This window comes from Necator americanus, chromosome X (assembly GCF_031761385.1).
Source record: "Necator americanus strain Aroian chromosome X, whole genome shotgun sequence".
Lineage (NCBI taxonomy): Eukaryota > Metazoa > Nematoda > Chromadorea > Rhabditida > Ancylostomatidae > Necator > Necator americanus.
The window spans coordinates 12,807,608-12,830,459 of NC_087376.1; the positions used below are offsets into that span (position 1 = coordinate 12,807,608).

The 22,852-nt window shown below is 41.3% G+C and overlaps 1 protein-coding gene across 2 annotated transcripts in view; it reads right to left on the minus strand.

Annotated features, from left to right (window-relative positions):
• The window catches only part of RB195_022738 (uncharacterized protein), a gene marked incomplete at both ends in the record, with an annotated part of 35,172 nt that overhangs the window by 11,570 nt on the left and 750 nt on the right, over positions 1-22,852 (minus strand). For both annotated transcript variants that reach the window (XM_064209952.1, XM_064209951.1), the window contains 9 exons: positions 1,205-1,353; positions 1,413-1,514; positions 1,591-1,683; positions 1,752-1,844; positions 9,189-9,350; positions 13,927-13,991; positions 14,071-14,168; positions 17,210-17,355; positions 22,123-22,273. In XM_064209952.1, the coding sequence (XP_064065832.1) occupies positions 1,205-1,353; positions 1,413-1,514; positions 1,591-1,683; positions 1,752-1,844; positions 9,189-9,350; positions 13,927-13,991; positions 14,071-14,168; positions 17,210-17,355; positions 22,123-22,273 (1,059 nt within the window). The remainder of the gene's footprint in view (positions 1-1,204; positions 1,354-1,412; positions 1,515-1,590; positions 1,684-1,751; positions 1,845-9,188; positions 9,351-13,926; positions 13,992-14,070; positions 14,169-17,209; positions 17,356-22,122; positions 22,274-22,852) is intronic.

Sequence of the window (22,852 nt, forward strand, 5' to 3'; positions counted from 1 at the left end):
AAAATACTCCATAATGATGCAAAACTCTGCACCGATGAGGTGCCGAACCATCGCCATGCACCTGATAGGCGAGCACTCTACCTTTTCACCATTGTCTGAATCTAAGTAACTATGGATGTTTTCTTTGATAAGGCACGTTAGTTTCTCTCATATGGTAGTGAGAGTAAATAAACTTTTATGTGAATGTGTACTTCCAAATTTGCAAATTACCATGCTATATAATAACGGGCTTATTTTGCCACGTGTGTGCGTCTGTGTATGTGTGTGTCTCAGTCAAGAAATTCCAAAAAGAGAGGGAATACTATAGGGTCGATTAGGTGCGTTGGAGCCTCAAAGCAGTAAAATTGGGTGAGACGAGTACTATGACGTCGAATTCGTGGCACAGGGCGATATAGCTGTAAAATGGGGTGGGACGGGTCCAGCAGGGTTGAAATGGTGCGCGGGAGCCCCAACGCAGTACAATGGGTTTCTGTGGTTCCTTCGCATATCTATTTCCCAGCATGTCTCCTGATGCTGCTAACATCTTTTCTTCAACACATGTGCGAACGGCTGATCAAATACAATACATAGTAGCCAACAGTTGCACGATCTGACGTAGAACGTTATTTTTGTCACTACGATACTGATATTCACGTCATTTCTTGTTAGCACACCATTCTTTTCTAATAGTTGAGAATGGAGGAAACTCATACTTCGAATAATGTTTCCGAATTGTGGAGATTTGAGAGAAACAGATGTAAAATCAAGCTTGATTGTTCTCCAAATATAGAACTGACACGTTTAAAGTAAAAACCATCAAATCTATCATCTATGCTTAGATTCTGAGGAAAAAAAAATCGAAGAAGGCTCTGATAGAAATAAAAAAAACAATTGTAATTTTACAAAAAAATTTGTTATTTCTTTTTGATCGGCGAAGGCGAGCGAAGCGAACGCCAAAAAAGCCTGAAGTCCGGCTTTAGCCGGACGTTCAGGCTGGTAAATAAATAAATAAATAAATAAATATATATATATAACATCAAATCTGAGTGAGCATGTATTACTAAGAAATGAATTAAACGATCTTTCCTGCATTCAGATCTGTCGAAGCGAAAAGAAGGAAGTGGCGAATCCAAAGTGAAGTTATGATGCAGACAATAATCGAATTTTGTGTAAAATACAATAAGAACAATGATAAGGAAGAATCGTGCAGATATCAGAAACCAACCTGTCCTCTGAGCCGCAAACAATATGTTTCCCATCAGGTGAAAAGGCCGCACGTATTTGTGACCGTTCATTCTGTGCTCCACGAAACTTGCAAGTGAGTGCTTTATCTCGTACATCATACATCCGTATACGGGAGTCATTAGAAGTAACCTACGTAATTGCACAATCAATTCAAACCACATAAGCGCAAAATGTTTGAGGTAACTCACCAATAACTTGTCCCCGTGAACAGCTAAGCCAGTTATTTTGTGACCCTTGGCATTTCTGCCACGGGTTGAACGTACATCCACGACGGTGTGGTATTTCAATTGCTGATAAGAAAAAAAGGTGTGCAAACAATGAAATAAAATAGTTCGAAATTTTCATCATCATAATATCATTGCTCACATCAGTCGAGTAGAAGAAACAGCGCCCGTTGTATGTTCCCACAACTACAAACTTCCCGTTCTTCACAAATGTCATCGCTGTTATGAATTTCACCTTAAAAATCGAATATTGAGTGTCAAACTAAGGGTTCAGAAGATTACAAAAATAAAAACAAAACGTGCAGGAACTTCATTCCACACAGCAACTTTTTTGTCGGGTATATGCCACATCCGCAGCTTTCCATCAAGCGATCCAGAAAGAAAATAACGGTCGTCCTAAAAGGAATCTCAGACTAACATGTATGTATGTATGCGATGTATGCATGCGAGGTATGTATGCGATGTATGTAAACGATGTATGTAAGCGATGTATGCGATGTATGCGATGCGTGTATGTATACAATGTATGTATGCGATGTATGCTATGTATGTATGCGATGTATATATGCAATTATTGCGATTAACAACACTTTATTATTCGACGAAACAATCTCTATCAACATCGGCAACGTTCTGCCAACGTCTCACAAGACCACGGATTCCTTTGGCGTAGAACTCCGGTGACTTGGAGGCGAAGAAAGCCCGAAGGTCATTTTCGAAGTGGTCACCATCATAGTAGCGCTTCTCTTCCAGGTGATGTTGAAGCGTAGGAGGTGGTAGTCGCTCAGGCCAGGTCTGGGCTGTACGGTGGCTGCGGTAGAACTTCCCATCTGAGCTCCAGAATTCTCTGGGAAGTCTTCTTCGTGATGTGAGGGCTCGCGTTATCGTGCAGCAGGCGAACGTTGTCGAGTTTGGGTGCTCCTTGCGGATCTTGTCGGCCGTCTTTGCAGTTGAGCGCAGTAGACCTCGGCAGTACTGTCGTGTTGTGCGGCAGCAGTTCGAAACGGTATATTCCATGAACTCCCTACCAGAAGCTCTGCATGACCTTCTTCTCATGGATTTCACCTTTCACGAAAGGATCCGGCATTTCATCGCCAGCGCACCAGGCACGTTTGTGGGTGTGGTTGACGTAAAGGACCCATTTTCCATCTCCAGTGACAATGGTGTCCAGCCAGTCGAATCTGCGACTTCTGGAGAGCAGCCGAGTGCAGATATCCAGACGTCTTTGTCGGTTGCCGTCGCTCAATGCATGTGGGTGCCACTGACCGAGCTTTTTTACCATTCCGAGAGATCGCAGTCCATTGCTCACGGTGGACAGTGAACAGCCAAGACTGGCAGCAAAATACCGCACACCTTCATATGGATGCTGCTCCCCCAGATTCTTCAATTCGTCGAACGATATTGCAGTCGGTCGACCAGAGCGAGGCTCATCTTCGAGTTTTTTGTTTCCGGCTTTGAAGTGCTAGAACTAGGCGCGCACAGACCGCTCAGAAGGGGCTTCAGTGCTGAATACTTGACCTAAGTTTCAATGGACTTCAGCAGCGGAGTGGCCAGATTCGAACTCGTAAAGGAGCGCATATCGAATATGAGTGGAATGTTCGGCTATTATAGGATGAAATAGGCAAGGACGAGGGAGCCTGATATGTTATGTGTATACAAGTGGTACTGTCCTTATATAATGTATTTAAAACGGGAACTTCCAGAACCCCAAAAAAATCTGCGCTACTGCGAAATTTTTGGCAGATACTTTCCGAACACCCTAATAGTATAGTACAGAAGGTAGCCGGAGGAAATGCGCAATGATACGACTGAGTTCACTGCAATTTATAATGGTCTTCCGGATATTGCAAAGGCGTGACGGGGTTCTGAACGGAGTGTGATCACCACAGCCGTCAGAACCTACTGCTTGCTCCAACGCTGCCTTTTACCGTTCCTTCAACTGTTTCGTGTTGCAGGATCAGCCCCATTTGGAGCTGAAGTCACGTTGACCTCACGCCATGTGATGTTACAACATATCGTCCACCCCTCGCTTCTCGCTACTATTCCAAGTGGAGAAGTCGTCTCTGTATGGGCTAACAACTTCCAGGCAACGAATCAAACACCAAAAAGAAGAGGTGGTAGCGCAAGAACTGCGAGAAAAAAGAGATGCTGCAAAACGTCACTAGTAATTTTTAAGAGAGACTAAGAGAGACGAGGTGTTCAAAACAATAGTTGCCAGCTTTCCGACTGGATTCAGAAAGATTCAAAAAGTGAGACTTTTTTGATTGTACACTAGTTTTTGCAAGCGTCAAGCGAAAACGTTTGCTGTGATAAATGAAAGAAAAAAATGTATTTCTACTTCTCAATATCTCTTGGAAGTGTGGATTAGCTATCACTTCTAAGCATAATGGAAGGTCAAAGAGTTTTAAAATTTTTCGAACTTCCTCTAATAATTGATGAAATTGTCTTTGGTTCAACTGTCAAATGTTTTGTTAGCACACAATGCTTTCTCACATTAACATTTAGTCTTTAAAAAAATTAATGTTACCAGAGACATTATTCGTTGACTACAGCGAAAGCCTCCTCATTCAGCAAAAATTTCCAACTTTTCCTCTTCTCATTCAACGAGAATTTCCAACTAACCAAATCAATTTATCAATTTTAGAACAGAAAGAAGTCACATGGAGCTGAATCCGACAAATAGAGTGGATAATGGAACACCCAATAGAAATTCAATTCATTCAATTTTGTGCTCCTCGCTTCGAAAAATTCTGTGAATAATACTGTCGTCAAACGATTAACGACTGAGCTATTTGCTGATATCTGCACAAGGATTTGAAGGGTGAGATTTTCGAAGTGTTACGTCGTTTAACGAACAGCCACAAACATCTACCAGACCTACTGACTGTCGTACGAATTGCAGTGGTGTTTCTTTCAAGTGGCCACTACTCAATATCGGACGAGATCAACAATGGTAGATGGTTGTAAATGTCGGTGATCTTGACATTGCTCAGGAGACAAAAGGAAACACTATCTTACTACAGGCATTAAATTGGTCTAGCTTTGGAGCGTTGTACATAGAACGAATCCTGTCCATCTATAAAACTTATTAACAGTGTTGCACTGCTACAGTTGTATCATGTATATCCTTTTTAATGCCACGAATTCTCAACTTTGGGTCACACTTTTGTAAAAGAAGTAAGTGGGCCTGCTTGGATTACGCACACGCCATACGAATATGTTAATCACCTCGAATGAACGGTAACTCGAAAGTGATGCCACAAAGCCATTTGGTTGCAGGCTTTCGGCCAGACCAACTTAAAGCATATAACCCATGTACGGAATATTGAAATAAATCCATATATCTTGAACAAGCTACATTGGAAAGTATGATTAATTAAGCGCAAGAAGTCAAGACCACTTTCTTTAGGAAAAAAAGGTGCACGTCTCAGGGTTCAAAACGGTTTTGGCCCGTACGTAACCTATTTTTCCGCCAACTGGGGGCGTGGAAGCTCATGGCTAAGCAGCGAAGACCTTTCCAATGAAAAAGTGCAACCACAACAACCTGCATTCACACTTCCAAGCATTTCCGCAACTTCTCGCCCGAAAAATGCCTCAGAAGTATAGACAGTGCCAAAAACACCTTCAATCATTTTGCTACTTCCAAAAATAGAAAATATTTTATGGGAGTTCGAATGTTCTTTTGTCTTGAAACCTCGGCATATTCTGTCTGTGTTTTGCTCAGAGCGATTACGCAATGCGAGAGTTGAGGGCAACTGCGTAATAGAGTCTTTTGATGTAACCTCACTCTACACGAATGTAAAAAACAGTGAGGCGCTGCAGGCTCTCTCTGAGATGATAGATTTATATGGTAACAACTTGGAAACATATGGACTAAGTAAATCTCGCATAATAACGCTTATCAAGGAATGCCTGAATTGCAATATCTTCAGGTGGTCAGGAAATTATTTCGCGCAACTGAGAGGGCTAGCAATGGGTCAACGATTAGCACCAGTACTGGCGATCTGCTTCATGAGCAGAATCGAAGAACCAGTACTTTCGCGTAGACCAATAATGTATTGCAGATATATTGACGACTGTTGCATCATAACATCAACACAGTCCGAAATGGACGAGTGTTTCCGAATACTCAACCAACAATCGCAATATATAAGACTCACACGAGAAACCCCAAAAGAAGGATGGCTTCCGTACCTCAACACACAAATAAGTACTTCAAACGGCATTATTAGAGTAAAGTGGTATCGCAAAGAAAGTTGCAAGAACATCATATTGCACGCCAAATCTGCACATCCGACTGCAGTAAAACGCGCAGTGATTCGTAATATGTTCAAAACCGCTAGTGAAGTATGCACTGGCAACCAAGAACGACACGAATCACGAAGACTAGCCTTGAAAATCGCATGTGCCAATGGCCATACAGTACGTCCGCATTACCGAAGAACCCGCACTGTAAATAGCAATATTCCGCGCGAAAACAAAATTTCTCTTTGTCTTCCTTTTATCTCTGACAATGTCAGTGCCGCTGTTCAGCGCAGCATTATCCAAGCACAATTACAAAATGACGTGATCTTGGTAAATATCCCAAATGCAAACATCAAAAGCCAGCTTGTTAGAAACAGACTATATGATAGATACTGCATCTGTGAAAGATGTGTTATTTGTCCTTACGGAAAAACAGGCGACTGCGCAAAAATAGGGGTAATATATGAGATTGAGTGCTTGATATGCAAGGCAACTTACGTTGGGGAGACCGGTAGGAATCTTGGAGTGAGGATTAATGAACACATGGCCGGAAAACGACGAAAAAGTTTGATAACACCACTAGGAAGGCACAGACATGAGGCCCACAACGGGAACGATTACGATGTGAAATGCGTTATACTGGCTCACGAAACAGAAATATCGGCAAGGAAGACGTTGGAGGCGTTTTTTATTCTTAAAAGAAACCCTTCAATGAATAATAAGAATGAATGCTTGTCCATAACGAATGAGTTCTTGCCACTTGTACCGCTCTGTGACCTATAACCGCCTGATATTCTGTGTGTAGATCAAATAATCTATGTCGTCGCTGGTGATCTACACGCAGTAACACTCATTCGCTGGTACACTGAGTGACAAGTGCGTGCAACCAGCCGCGCCACATCCGGTGGAGCAAAACGTAAGACCATTTTCAATGTAGATAGGTTTCTGTTTTCACTACCCTGAACGATTATCGAAACACTGACCCAGGGTGGTGTGGCACTTGACGGGATAAACGTAGCATTGTTCCAGTCATCCTCTATTTAGGCCTCTGAAGACGGCGAAAAAGCCGAAACGTCAGGCAAATAAAGGTTCCATCTAAAAACCTCGTAGGCACACTATTTTATGGGAATAAATGAACTTGCTTCGTGTTGGTAAAGATATTTTCAACATAACGGTTTACCCTTAATCATGAAGCGTGAAGTGTCTAAGCCGAGTCTGAAAAGCGTCTAGTTCTTCAAGCTGTTGCTAAAAACTATTCAAGTTATATATTCAATTTCCCACTTAAAAAGTGTTATTAAAATGGCCACTTTTGCATCGCAGTAAAGCATACTGGTACGATTTCCGTTACTTATTCTCATTATTTATTCAAGTTGCCGTTAAAAAACTGTACTTGAAAACTCACTGTTTTCGCATCGAGTTAGAAGTACTAATACGATTTTCGTAGCTGGTGCAACCAGTAACGAAAATTATACATTAGACTTCGCGACATAAGACCAACAAATCCTTCCACCCCCTCGAGCTCGATAACTACTAACAGACTTGGCTGGGGACCTAAAGATTCTGACTTCAAAGGTCGGCTGACCTCGCGAGTCACTGACGCACATCGAAAAGACGTCCGTAAACCTTTTGCATTCCCAACAGAAGTCGAATGCGCAAAGGATTGATCAGAGCCGACCAATCTGCCATTACCACTTTTACTTTTGTGCCAACCGTATCAGGTAATTTGTTTTACTAAGTTGACTTTAAATCTGGTGTCAGCAGAAAAAAATAATCCAGATTATACAAAACTTGAAGAAGCCATATTATTAAAAGAACAGGAGCAACATCAATTTGAAAAAAGGTACCGTGGAGATGTCGACAATTTTGATTTTTTATTCCCCACAGGGAAAGGTTAAGGAGCATGACATTGATCAACACCTTTACATTTGACTTCAATTCAGAATTGTTTGAGGTTTGTGAACGCGTGTGCGGTCCACACACTGGATGGTGGGGGGAGGACAATTTATCGCCCTGCAGCGACAAAAAGCTTGATAGGATCTAAGGCTGTTTAGGACAACCAAACGTACAGTAACGGGAACCTTCTGCTATGCCTTTCCCATTTACCACAGATTAGATATCAATTACAGATATATCATCCATGGTGGTCTGTGGTAGTGGCCCGTTGCTCAAAAAGAGTTACATATCTTCCAAGATCAGAAAAGAGGAGAATGAAAAAGAAAAGAAGAGAGAAAAGTTAAAGAAATACTCAAAACCCGTATTGAAGACAGACAACAGAAACAACCATAGCTTTTCGGCAAAAGACATTATTTGAGGCTCCCACAGAGATAGGATAGTATTCTGGGGGAGCAGGATCAGGGGAGTGGAGAAGGTAGAGCTGCGTGAGTGCCCAGACAAAATGACGTGCAATATCATGTAATAGGTGTCCAACGGCCTTTTACGACCGCTCTTCTCAGGCGGCGAATGACTGAGAGCCATGTAGATGTCGGTACTAACAGTGTGAGCATGTTGCACATGAGCAGCTCCCACCATATCATCCCATACGAGTCTCAAATGCACCGGCAAAGACTTTGAGCCACGGTTCCGTTAGAAGTGCAGCAGCGGCGCTCTTCCGTGTCGTAGCAGGAAGCAAGCAGCTATCCAATCGTTAAGAAAGATCGCCGCCTTCGCGGCGAATTGCAAGACTTCCATATGCAGAAAAAGATCGCTCGATGATATCGCTTTGGAACAGAGGTACCTTCACAAAAGCGTAGCGTTTTCTGGTGTCAGCTAGAAAGCTTCAAGGACACCACAGCATTTACTCAAACCTCGCCTATTTATTCATTTTCTGTGTATCACTTCGACTTCCCACATACACACAAAATGATCGAATAGTACTGTTACTTGCATTCAGCACACAACACATTTAGAAAGCAATGCCATTGTGAGTAACATCTCATGTATGTTTTTCTCCGTTCTTTTTTGTGTACTTCATGGCCCAAAATACATTTCAGTGTGCATTTGAGCGATGACAATAGAGAACGGATGAAATGCATGCAGAAAACTTAGGTAAAATGTGAAATCAGACCAAGCATTATCTTACAAAAAAGGGGTGAGTTGTTGAGGAAAAAAACTTGATTTCTGGGTATAACCTTAACAGTCATTTTTCAGGCCAATTAATCGGAATTCGAGCCAAACTGACCCGCATTGACAGACACCCGTGAACGTAAACTAAACTGTCACTGCATCACGCCACTGCATCCCGAATAAAATCTTGGAATTAAACAGTGATTGATTTCCCGCTTTGAATGCTAGAACTGCATCACCATTGCTCATTGTAGGCAAATGTGATGATGCATTTTTCCTAAGAAAATTGAAAACCTATTACAACGGCGAATACTGCTACCTCGTCTCTCAGCTTGCTCCTCTGTTGAAGGGCAAAGGTGGACAGAGTCATGTGTAAGAAACAAGACACGAGACAAATTTTAATAATATTCAGATGATCAAATGGTCGCTTACCTTCGGCAGAAATGCTACAGATGTGACAAAGTCGACATGTTGGAAGCAACATAAGCACTCATTACGCGACAAATGCCACAACTTCACAGTCCTATCCATACCACAGGAGAGAATGAAGTAGTTTTTTGACCATGACAAGTCTAATATGTCAGCAGTGTGACCCTTAAAACAATATCAATCTTTTCAGATAGCAATGTTAGCTTGATACGAGTTGATGCATAGTTAACAACCTGGTCGTTAATCACTCGTTTCAGATCTTATTTAAAAAGCAGATTGGAATGCAATCTAATTACCCTAAAATCCCATAGATAAGAGCGGTTTAATTTACCGGTGAAAAATGAATTGGAATGAAATTGAAATTGAATGCAGTCACCCCTCTAACTTGATGGATGGATAAATAAAAATCGGAGAAGTTTAGAAGAAGCTCCGCCCTTCAACTCTAAACCCCGCCCACTTAATAAACAATTCATATGGAAAAATAGCGATTTTAACGGAATTTCTGCCGGAATCTCTCTAGAAATGCCGGAATTTGATCTCTGGATAGAACTTGAAGAGCCAATTCGATCAGTAAAATTCCATAGATAAGAGCGGTTTAATTTACCGGTAAAAAATGATTTTGAAAAAATATTTTTAAAATTTTATTTGTATATTAAACAACAAGGACTCCAACATACCTAAACATAACACTAAACTTTTCCAATTTCTACTTCGTCATCATCGTTTATATTCATCATGGCAAAATCGTTTTTGAGATTTTCCAAATCACACAATGCTTTTTCAAAGCTATGTTGAATAACATCAGATGAAATGGATTGGAAACTTTCGCTAACTAAAAATGCAGCTTCTTCGTAGCTCATCCTTCTCCTTATTCCACTTTTTGTGTAAGTTGCTTTAGCTTCATCTCTCATCCTGGTACTGCATCAATATTTCCCAAATTGAAAGGGGATACGTTTAAGGCTTCAGCTGTAACGAACTTTCGAAAATCCGAGCATTTTTGTAGATGGTCAGACGGTAATGGTTGACCGACACTTGTTCTTCTTCGTACAGAGAGCTTTTTTCGCGCAATAAACAGGATGCACCAATGCGCAGATGCTTTAAAATTTTGGTGACCATGCTCTTCTGCTAATTCCTTTGCTTTGGTCCTTATTTCTTTCACCGTGACAGTTCTATTTTCTTCTCGTTTTTTGACAACCCAGTTGTAGATGGCATCTTCAACTTCTTCAACGCTTGGTTTTTTTGTATCGTCGGGCTCTCTTCGTTGCTGGCATCTCTTGAAGAGTTTGTCGATCAACAACCCACTTTCTTATCATTGCTTCAGTGACTTCAAAATGACTAGCCGCTGCCAAGGTTCCATGTAAATCACGATAATTGACGGCGTCTAGCTTGAAAGCTGCTGTATACGATTTACGACGTTTCATAGCAGGTGATACAGGATAGAAAGAGTATAGAAAACAGTAAGAATAAAGGTAGAGTTGTAGGCTATTATTGCAATAATCATGAGCACACAACGCCAAAAAAAAAACGTATACAAACGTCAATTTTCATTTTCTAGCACAAACCGCTCTTATCTATGGACCGCTCTTATCTATGGGATTTTAGGGTAGTGACGCGGTCAGCCCAGCGTCCCCATCCTCCTTTAGACCTGGTTTTTATTCCCAACCAATCCTTAGGCTTCAATGAAGAAGAGATTTGTTGGAAGAAAACCAAAGTTTTTCTTCGTCCATCATTTATTCGAGACAAACAGGACTTCCCCTCTTCAAGTTGATCAGCGAACAATTCAAGTAGTCTGAAGGAGAAGAAGGGAGAAGAGAAAATCCCTGGACTTCATTCCTGATTGATTACCTTTGTAACGAGGGATTTTTCCACTAAGATCGCAAAGAAATCAGTCGATTCTTCAAGGCTACTCGGAGTGGCGAATCTTAAAACGCCGCAAGAAAGAGCGAATATCAACACCAATTATGAAAATGGAGCGGCTATGATAGGTCTCATTTATCTGTTGCAACATACACATGAAGTTATTGCACACCATTTCTATGCCGCGGGACCCGTCTCACTCCGTTTTGTAGCTATCTGGCGCCAGCGCACCAATCCGACGCCATTGGACCCATCGCGTACCATTTCGTAGCTATCTGAGGCCGGCGCACGAATCCGACGCTGCGGGACCCGTCGCACCCCCCTTTTCGAATTTCGTGACTGACACACACACACGTGACAGAATAAGCCCGTTATTATATACTAGTCTGAACGTCCGGCTAAAGCCGGACTTCAGACTTTCCGTGGTGTTCGCTTCGCTCCCCTTCACTGATCAATGAAAATTAATGGTAGTTTATTTATTCTCTTTTTCTCTGTAATTCTCTGAAATTAGATTTGTGTTGTTCTAACAACGCTTTCTTCCTCTTTTCCTCTTTTTTTTTTATAATAAATAAAAGCGGAAGGTTTTATAGTTCTCTTTCTAACCGCATCAGTTCTACATTTGGAGAATATTCAAACTTCAGCTTCAAACACTACTTCAGCTTCAAACACACTTCAATACCAATATAATGTAGGCACTATTTGAAAATATTACTCGAAGTATGGTTTTCCACTTATTTCTCCCTAACAGTTATCGCAGAGTAATGTTTTAACATGAAATGACGTGGACGACATCACTGTACTGATAAAGATAGCGTTTCACGTCAGATCACATAAACAGCTTGCTAGTATTTAAGCAGCTGTTTGCACGTGTGTTTCCACTTTCTGAGGAACGGAGGAGTCGCAGAGGTGGAAAGCAACGCGGAAAGTGGATACAACTATGGAACGTTTGCAACGTCCCGTTTACCTTTTTCGTCATGCACACGAAGTTACTGCGCGATACTTCTACACCATGACACAGGAATTCGAACCCGTGGGACCCGCCTTACCGCATTTTATAGCTTTACGGCCCTGGCACACCAATCGACGCTCTGGGACCCGTCGCATCCCATATTATAGTTATCTGGTGTCTGCGCACAAACTCGACGCTGGTGGACCCGTCGCAGTTCATTTTGTAGCTATCTGGCGCCGGCGCACCAATCCGACACCGTGGGACCCGTCTCAATCCATTTTGTAGCTATCTGGCGCCGAGTGGACCCGTCGCACCCCCTTTTTCGAATTTCGTGACACACAGACACACACACATTCACACATACACACGGACTAAGCTCGTTATTATATACCAACCTGAACGTCCGGCTAAAGACGGACTTCAGGCTTATTTTGGTGTTGGCTTCGCTCGCCTTCACCGATCAATAAGAAATAACAGTAGCGACACTTTTTGGAAAATTAGAATAGCTTTTTTCTATCAAAGCTTTCTCCAATTTTTTTACCAGAAAATTTAAACATAGATAAAAGATTTTATGGTTTTTCCTTAAACGCTAAGTTCTATATTTGGAGAACAATCCACCTTAATTTTACCTTTATGTTTCTCTCAAACCTCCAGAATTTGGAAACATTATTCGAAGTACGAGTTTCCTCCGTTCTCAACTATTAGCACTGCATGATGTGCTAACATGGAATGACGTGAATATTACTACCGTAACGACAAAAATAACGTTCTACGTCAGATCGCGTAAACTGTTGGCTAATATGTATTGCATCTAAGCTGCCGTTCGCACGTGCGTTTCCCCTTTTTGAAGAGAAGATGTTAGCAACATCAGGAGACATACTGGGAAATAGATATGCGAAGAAACCACAGAAATCCACTGTACTGCGTTGGGGCTCCCGCGCACCATTTCAACCCTGCTGGACCCGTCCCACCCCATTTTACAGCTATATCGCCCTGTGCCACGAATTCGACGTCATAGTACTCGTCTCACCCAATTTTACTGCTTTGAGGCTCCAACGCACCTAATCGACCCTGTAGTATTCCCTCTCTTTTTGGAATTTCTTGACTGAGACACACACATACACAGACGCACACACGTGGCAAAATAAGCCCGTTATTATATAGCATGGTAATTTGCAAATTTGGAAGTACACATTCACATAAAAGTTTATTTACTCTCACTACCATATGAGAGAAACTAACGTGCCTTATCAAAGAAAACATCCATAGTTACTTAGATTCAGACAATGGTGAAAAGGTAGAGTGCTCGCCTATCAGGTGCATGGCGATGGTTCGGCACCTCATCGGTGCAGAGTTTTGCATCATTATGGAGTATTTTCGTGACACACAGACAGACAGACAGAGAGACAAACACACACACACACACACACATACACACAGACGAACTAAACGCGTTATTATATAGCATGATAGCATGATAATACACATATATGCGGGGTGGGATGTGGTGCATTCGGTTAGAAGTACATTGTAGCCACAAAGTCGAGTTCGAAGCCGCTCTAGTGCAAACTAAGACTTTCATCCCTCCGGGGTCAACAAATTGGTACCAAACTTGTCTGGGAGGAACGAATTGCAGTGAAACGCGTTGGCGCTTCTTAAGTGGATTGATACGCCAGTGACTTTAAATAAACAGCATTGGTTCTTTGAAAGCCAAAACATCTGTTTTGTTATAATCTGTTTTCTGTTTCTTCGCATTGCCGCTATCTTGCTTCTTTGGGCATTTTTTAAAATCCAATTTAATTTCTAATTAAATAGAAGTGGAGCATCGCATAAAAATACTCGGCTGAGTTGGATTTTGGATTCACACTGCTTTCCTTTGCTATCAAATCATATAATCTCAGAAATTTTCTTATTGTATGAACTCACTCATCTTACCTTGAAGACAGCATAAGGCTTCGAAGCAAATATGTTATTAGACTCTTCTTCACAGCTGAATTCGCCTTGCAATGTAGAATAATTACTTCGAGAAAGAGGAATGACAAAAAGCAATGAATGACTATCCAACTCCGAAATTGGCACCTGAGCATCTCGAAGGTCTAAACGAATCTACATTGTGGAACGATGACTGGAACTCCTGACTAGAAGAAGCGGAAACATTAGAAGTCCTCTGCTGATATCTGGAATAATATGGAATTGTCTTCAAAGACTAGCAGTATAGTGACAAAACTCGAAAGTGCTTTCACATCGAATGGTTGACTAACGAAGATTTTCGATTACTCGTATATGTATATATTTATTTATATTTATTTATATTACATTATATTATATGGGGCGGGTGTGGTGTAGCAGTTAGAGGTTTCGCTTCCTGCACGATCTATCGGAGGTTCGAATCTGCCTTAGTGCTCACCAAGCCCTTCATCCCTCCGGGGTCGATAAATTGGTACCAGACTTGTCTGGGAGGATAAAAGCGCTGACTTGACACATCGGCTAGCCACCGCAAGTCATTGTATAGGCCAGATACACGTTCGTAAATCTCAAACGATTCTGAATTGAAGTGAACGTGGGGACGCATCCCAGGCGGATTGATTAACGCCAGAAACTTTATCCTTTATTATATAATGCATACATATTTATATTCTATGAACTTGGGAGCGGGTGTAGCGCATTTGGTAAGAGGTACCGCTGTCTACACGATCGATCGGAGGTTCAAATAATCTTTATCCTTTATCCGGTGAACTTGATTCAAGTTCACTTCTATCTCTGCACGATCGGTTGTTCAACATCACCCAAGGCCAACTAAGGCTTTTATTCCGTAGTCGATAAATTGGCACCAGGTTACATTTAGAAGATAGGAAGTCTGCTTGGTATATCGCATGTCCAAGCAAGTCGCTTCACGTGTTCATAAACCCCTATGACTCAAAACAGAAGTCGCACACGACGGTGCATTCCAAAGGGATTTATCAGCGGTGAGCATTGATTATTCATCCACTACGAAGCTACTGTTACCTACTGTTAATTCGGATGCTCCAAATCATACTCGTAATATTTGTTCACATGGTATTCTCGACGGAGGTACCACTTTTCTTGGAACCCCTTTTTCTTTACGAATCAGTTGTGCAAATCGTAACTTGAGGAGCTAAGAATTACATTTTGCTTTCGACTTAAAAATGATATAAAAGCCTTGTGATGCAAAAAAGCACATTATTTGAGGATTGAATTCAGATGTACTGATGTATAGTTCTTTGATTTCTACGGAGAAAAGAGAATTAAGGCGAGCTGAAACGTAGTCGTTTCAAAGTTGATCTGTCCTAGCGATTACGATAAGAATGTCTTCGTCAATATCGTGTACTTCTAACCAGCTTCCGGGTACTGAATTGCAACGGTTTTTTTCCTATTCCTTCTCCTTTCTCAAACAAATACTGTATCTTTCTTTACTCGATATAACACTGAATGTACCTCTAGTAAAAATGAACAGTCTCTAATGAAGAGTAACTCACTGGAGCGTAAGCAAAACATCAAGACTTTTGCATCTAGACAGAACAGACACCACAGTCAAGCCTTGTGTTCAATACCCAAAAAAGTCAAAAAATTGTTATGATGCTCATGATTGACCTCAAGACTACTTGAGAACTTCCTGGAATGGACAAGCATTTCCACTATGATATTAAAGCAGATATTCTACAGAACAACTCGAGTTAGCAGCGAAATGAACAAATGATTCAATGGTATCAGGAGTACAGTGGAAGATTGCTCTTAATTTGATTTCAAACAACCCTAAAAAGAGAAGAGCTACGAACAAGTCAATAATCGATAATAAGTCAATAATAATCTGTACTGAACGATATCTCCTTCGACAATAGTTAACTCGATTACTATTGAATGTATACCTTTCAGAATATTGGCAGCTTGCGTAGGAAAAATCATAGTACTTCCAATGCATAACCACTAATGTGAGGAAGAAATGTGTGATTACAAAACATGAAATAAGAAAAGTCCATAAATTGTTAGAGGATAGGTACGAAAAACTTGCGTTTTAACAAAACTGTAATGGAATACTATCTAGAGCATTCTAGAGGCTCGGCCTAGATGCCTAGGCCTTGACACCTTTACAACTGCATGCACGTGAAAGTGGACGGTAAGACTGTAAATACTGGACAAATATGGGGATGTTCATGGCCATACATCTTGTTGATTATCCTGGTTTGAGATAATGGACGTGGGAATTCACATCGGCAGACATACGAATTACTTCTTTATCGTATAGTTTGACTAATCGAATTTCGCATGTCCGGGAGTTCAGAGTAGAAAAAAAAAACTAACGAAATTGAACGTCGTAAGAAGGCATTGTCCGCAGGCCACGGATGCTCGTTATTAACCTCGCCCATTATTTTGAGGGAAAAGTTCTCGTCGTTCTTCATAAATTCGCAGCAGATTTGACGAAAATGCTGCGAAAGAGTGAAATCGGTTACTGTCGGATCGATTCTCGTCGTACGGACAAATTGCTCTTATATTATGGTATTATCAATAACAATTAAAGAAATCAAGAACGAAAAGCCGAAAGTTGTACCCTTCCGCAGCTAATCTATGTATTAACTTTTCCATGTTTTCCAATATCGTTCCCCACTGCTATATTCGGTACGAATTTTCATCTAACCTTGTACGAAAAGTGAAATTCATTGTAAGTCTCAAATAGTGTTCTACGTCTTCCCTGCTTCGTACTTCATCACACTACGACGCACCGCTTCTAGAGCACCAACATATAGCTTTCTGTTTTCCCTCCGTTCAGGTTCCTTCTCATTGGTTTGATTTTCGATATTCCGCTAGTGTAAACACCCAAATTTGAGGTACCCATGATCTTTGATTAAACGAGGGATTTTTGTTGGACGAACAAGTTGCTGCCTCGCATTACGATATGATCAGTTAAAATTAAACAATTCAAGAACGAAAAACTGAAAGTTGCAGCTGCTCTATGAGATAACTTTTTCTTTGCCACCATTATCGTTGTAAGGTATCCACTACTCACAATACTGCTTCAACAACAGATTACAACAACCATGCCGATGACTTGGGAAGAAAAAAGCTCGATGATCTCTCTGTTTGTATTTCCAACGTCTAGTTATTAATGAATGTGCTGTGGTTTCCCTCCTAATGCACGCTCCACAAATCGAAATCAAAATCCCTCAGGAAAAAAGAATTCAAAAAAAGAAGCAAGAATAACCTTTCTCTTATTTGTATGAAGTATCTCAAATGACTAAGAGCAGCCCACACCCGAATGATGTTGTCCTGTCCAGCAGTTGCCATCAAACGACCACACACAGAGAAGCGGACACACCATACGGCTCCAGTATGTTCATTGCTGAGCTCCTTTGAAGAAAAAAAAATCTTCTAAAACAATGCATTCACCATTTTCTTCTATATGAAATATGAACGAAAAGTTTCAAACGTCTAGAATTCAGAATTTATGATGATTAAAAATTCTTATGCATGGTCTTCAAAAAACTGGAAATAAAATCTGGGCGGCCAATTATTCTTGATAAATAGCTACACCTGAAAACTACATATAAATCTATTACAAAATAGTTGAGAAGTGAAGCGTCAACAAAACACGTCGAAAAGGAGTACATCAGTAAACGCATCTGCAACAGGGGTGAACTTTTTGCTTCTATATTTTATTTATTTACATTACCTCGATCACCTTGACTACCACTGTTCTTCGAACTGGCTTAGTGGGGCATTTTTTCCGATCGCGTGACTAAAGTTGTCCAGTGGTTCCTCCTTCGCGTGGGACACTAAGAGCATGACAATTTTCTTTGAATATTTCTTTGACTTTGTGAAGAAGTCTGACCATTAGGGCGACAGTCTTCCTGTAAAGCGTTTAATATCGCGTGGAACCCATTCGCTCACGAATCTGGTTCAACGGCCGTCGTTGAAACCCACGTGTCCAGGGAAAATTTGGTTTCCTTTGCAAACGCAAGGGTGTCTCTAATCTGCGATCGCTAACGTGGGATACAACCTCGAATCCTGTCAATCTACTGTGTAAAAAGGGATATTGCTAGCATCACTTTTTCGATTGAGCGGTCAATGACGCTCGTCGCATTTTCTTCCTGCTTGCGGAGTGCCCAAATTTTCGAAGCAAACGTCAAAGCAGGAACTGCAGTGACGTTCAAGAGGTGAGCATGAAGCTGGGAGTTGCTGGTTTTCTTCACTACATCTTCGATGCTCTTATAAGCTTGCCAACCCGCTCGTTTTCCCTTGCCCAGCTCAAAGGTCAAAATGTTCTCCATGCTCATTTTCCGGCCCAAACGCAGCTAGTGCATTCGGATATGTCCGTTCCGTTGAGCGTAAACAGAGCATCCGAAACCCCTCCGTAACGCATGGCCATAGTCTTTTGCATATTAAGTTGAAGACTGATCCATCCACATGTTTCGTCGAGTTCGGTCAGCATTCGGTCGCTTAGCTGATGACAAACGTTATCAGAACGATTTCATCGGCAAAGCATAAATGGTGTAGCTGCAGACCATCAACCTTCACTCTCATGTCGTCCCATTCCAGCCTTCGTATTGAGTGGTTCTCAAGAGTGGCCGTGAATACGTTAGGTGAGATTTTATCAACCTGTCGTACCCCTCTCTTCACGTCAATGATGATATTCTTGTAGAACGGCAAAATTCTGGTCGTGAAGTCACTGTACAACTCTCGAAGTACCTTTCTGCATTTAGTAGGGACGCCTGGGTTGTCCAAGGCTTCCATGACCATTTCCGTCTTAACTGAGTCGAATGCCTTCTTCAAGTCAATTATGGTGAGACAGAGCGGCATCTCGTACTTTCGCGATACCTCGATGAGTTGCGAAACGGTGTGAATCGTGCTGTATCCCTTTCGAAACTCGGCTCGCATGGCTGTCCTTCATCCAATACCTTTTCAATCGTGTCAAGGATCACTCTTCTAAAGAACGTGTAGATGACGAACACAAAGCAGATTTGACGATAGGGGTCGATGTCCTATTGATCTCTCTTCTTATAGAACAACACGGTCTTGCTGGTCTTTCACTGTTAAGTAAGTTTGCTTTCCGAAAGGTAACAAATAAAGAGCCTCGCCGGAGTGTTGATAAGAAATACGATATAATAAAATTTTTACATGTTTTATTATGTTGTAGTTATATAAATATGAGTATTATGTAAATACTTTATTATTTGAATATAGTTTATTTTACCCTATAAGAAGACGGGTCCAGTAAAACTCAAACTATGGTATCATCGTGTGATCCTCACTGCAACTCAAATAGTTATGGGCTGACCAGCTTGTACTGGTTCACTTGATATGTACCAACATAACTTCGCCTTCGTTGGTACTGTGCGGTCGTCTCTGGCAATAAAAATTCGCTGAACCACCTACTTTTCATTGGAACGACAAGGATCAAGATCCCAAGTGTCTCTGCACCCCACACATTTTGTTTCTTCGCTTAAAATAAAGACACATCTCCCGCGTCAAAGAGTGATATTTTTGGCCCCTGAAGAAAGAGACTAACTCATTGAGCAACTTACACGGTCAAATCAAAGACCGTGAATCGCACCAGATTCATCCAATTGGGCAAAAAGTCGTTCCCTCACAAACGTAACTGGAACGTAGATCACTGTTAAAAAAAAAAACAGCTGATCAGACCTCTGTCGAGGTCTCAGTAGGTCGAGAGAAGTTTATCGCATCGGACCTGCACAAAAAATGGCACTGTATTTTCATAAAACATCTATAGTTCTCAGCGCAACGACGCAGAAAACTTATCCCCAAAATAAACGTATCCGTTACAGGAAGTACACTAAACAAGGTGAATACACAGTAATAGATGAGGAATCTTATAAGAGATGACGATCAGCCACAACACTACTGCAAAGTAGCATACCGCAAATTAACGCTGATTGTGTCCGTGACTCTTCCTCTATCTGCTCAATTTCAATAACCTTGGAGCTCTATCAAAGGCACTTGGGGGTGCGTATCGTTAGGTACCCGCAGCCTCCGCGACAACCTATCCTTAGGAGAAACGACTGGCAATGGCGATCGTCAATTGCGCTGCGCAGCAGTTAATTGCGCTACGTCTGCCTTACGCCCGCCCATCACTCCGTCCATCTTCGGTCCTCATCGTCTAATGAGGTGTGAAACATGCCTTGCAGGTTCATGCTAACACTGGTATTGCTTTTGTACGGAGCATCGATCGCTCACGTATAGAGATATCGAACGATTGCACGCGAAACGCCACAAGTAGAAAACAAGTGTTTTATTTATGTAAAAGAAACAAAGCTTTTACAAACTATTGCAGTACCTTACGTGCATCAAAGGCTGTATAAATACAAATATATATCTATATTTTCTATATAGTTTTTTTTCAATCACAAATCTACATCTTCCAACAGCGAGCGTCTCGTTTACACTTTTTAGATTTATTTTGGAACATTTTCGACTTCAGTTATGTTTTCAGATGTTGCTTTGCTCTTGTGAAAAAAGGTTCTACGTTTTTGTTTTATTTTTAACATTTTCATTTCCCACGTTTTTTCCCATTCTACGTTGCTACGTTGTTGCCTTTTTGTTCTTTGAACCTTCCTAGAAGTCAACTCTATCGCGTTACTGCAATACAAACATAGCACATGAAATCAGTGACGTGGAGGAGGATGGACGTGGCTTAATGATCACAGCTAGTTTAAGATAGACCTGCTCTGGCCTACCGACAGCCTCTTCTGCAGGCACTTATTTGGCAACAGATAATCGGCTGCGGGTACCTGACGATCGCTCCCCGATCATTTGGCTTGCAAAAAACGTTAAAGTACGTACAATAACATCATTAGGGCGCCACAACAATAAAAAACATGATGGAAATGAGTTTGAAATAAAATGTACGATATTAGCTCACTAGAATGAAATATCTGCTAGGAAAGCATTGGAAGAATTCTAGATTTCCGACAGGAATCCATACATGAATAACAGAAATGAGTGCTTATCAATTACCAATGACTTTATGCCGATCGTAACAATGTGAACTATAAAACTGTTCTACAAACAGTTCCTTAACACTATCCACACATCAGTACTAAAGGATACTGGATAGTGCGTAGATCATATTCGCCATGGTGATAATCTATAAGAACGCGGTGGTACACCACCCTCGCTAGGAGAGACTGGTTAGTTTGTTTTTGCTTTGGAGTTCTTGCGTAGTATGCTTAGAACGATATCGAGGCTTCGCAAGAAGAGGTGAGGAGTTTGATGGGATATGCATAGCATCAAAGACCTCGAACCATTTTCAGGCTTTTCATAAAGGCAAAGTTGTCGAAACATTAGACAAACAATAAAATATCACAAAAACTGCGTTGACACAACAAGAAAACATATATACGGTTTTCAATGCCGGAGTTTCAAGAAGAAACCAATTGGCGATTGCTTGAGAGAGAATTCAAAATTCTGCATAGACATTGGTGGTTGGATACCAATGTACTTTTCTAGAAATGATTTTCTGTTTCTTAGCTCGTTTAGATGAAATCTCTAAAAATTTTGGAACCGGAGCAACGTTTCCGCCGCACTGTATTAGGCTCCTCTGCTAGTCATTTTTGGACCATTAATGTAATTTAAGGTTTCTTGTTCGACAGTCTGCTCTCTGTTATCGACGGTAGGACTACTCATTCAATCCATACGCGGTTATGCTGTGACCATTCTTGGACCAGAGCTCAAATTTCGCAATCTCTCGCCTGCTAAATCCAGTTTTCATACAAATAGATGGGAAACTTGAAATTAGAGGAAAAAAAAAACAGGAAGATCTGTCCTCGAGTAAGACATGAAATTCTAATTGAGGCTACCTTCTTGTTACGCTCCGAAAAAAGTTATTCTCAAAGTTTCTTTGCGAATCTTAAAATCAAAGTCTGTGTCAGACAGAAAGGGCAGGTTCGTAGGTTTTAATCCGTAGGCGCATAGGTGCACCGTCGGCAGTTTAAAAAAAAAATAAAATCTTTTATTTTCGAGCATGTGGTGAAGCTGTGGTGGTGAAGCTAACTAGAGACTTTGGTTCCAAGAGGAAGTTATTTGTTGAAAATACATGTTGAAATCTTGATCAGAAACAAAACACATTTCCTTGTTCTCAGAGAAAGGTAAACTACAAACCTGGACCATCCTCAGGTTCTCGAAATCGAAAGGCCCCTTTTTTGCCTTTCGAGGTCGAACAGAGGTAAAATTACGACCAGATAGTGGTTGCCCAGATTCTGAGTGCTCGGCATCACTATCGGAGCTATCGTCTGCTTTTGTTGCAATCGAACTAAAAACGTAGTATAAAAATCACCTCGTATTTCTACTTATACCTTCATAGTCTATTTCACATCATCACACATCACTCGGATCTTGAATACAAGCGGGTGGGGAGCTTAAAAAAATCAGCACAGATATCTGTACCTGCTTCTCGCAGATGGATCTGGCAAGATGGAACCAATGCAATTAACACTCCAGATCAGGTTTCTCGCAACATTTTTCTCTCCCGCAGTCGTTAGGAATGTGGACAAGCGAAATCAGCCGCCTCGTCCAATTATTAAGAGAAATTAGGAAGCGACGCTGTATTTAAAACCATATGTTTGAAATTTGGCATGTTAACCATGAATACGATTAGACTTAGGCGGAGTAGCGCAATCGGTAAGAGATTCCCTGTGGCTGCAGCATGATCGATCGGAGGTGCGATTCCGTCCTTGCGCCAACCAAGCTTCTCAACCATCCAAGTTCCAAAGATTGGGGCTAGACTTGTCTGGGATGATAAAAACTCTGACTTGATGCGTCGGCTAGCCCCCGCAAGTCATTGTACAGTCTAGTTACGCAAACGTTAAGGTCAAACGATTCTGAATTGAAG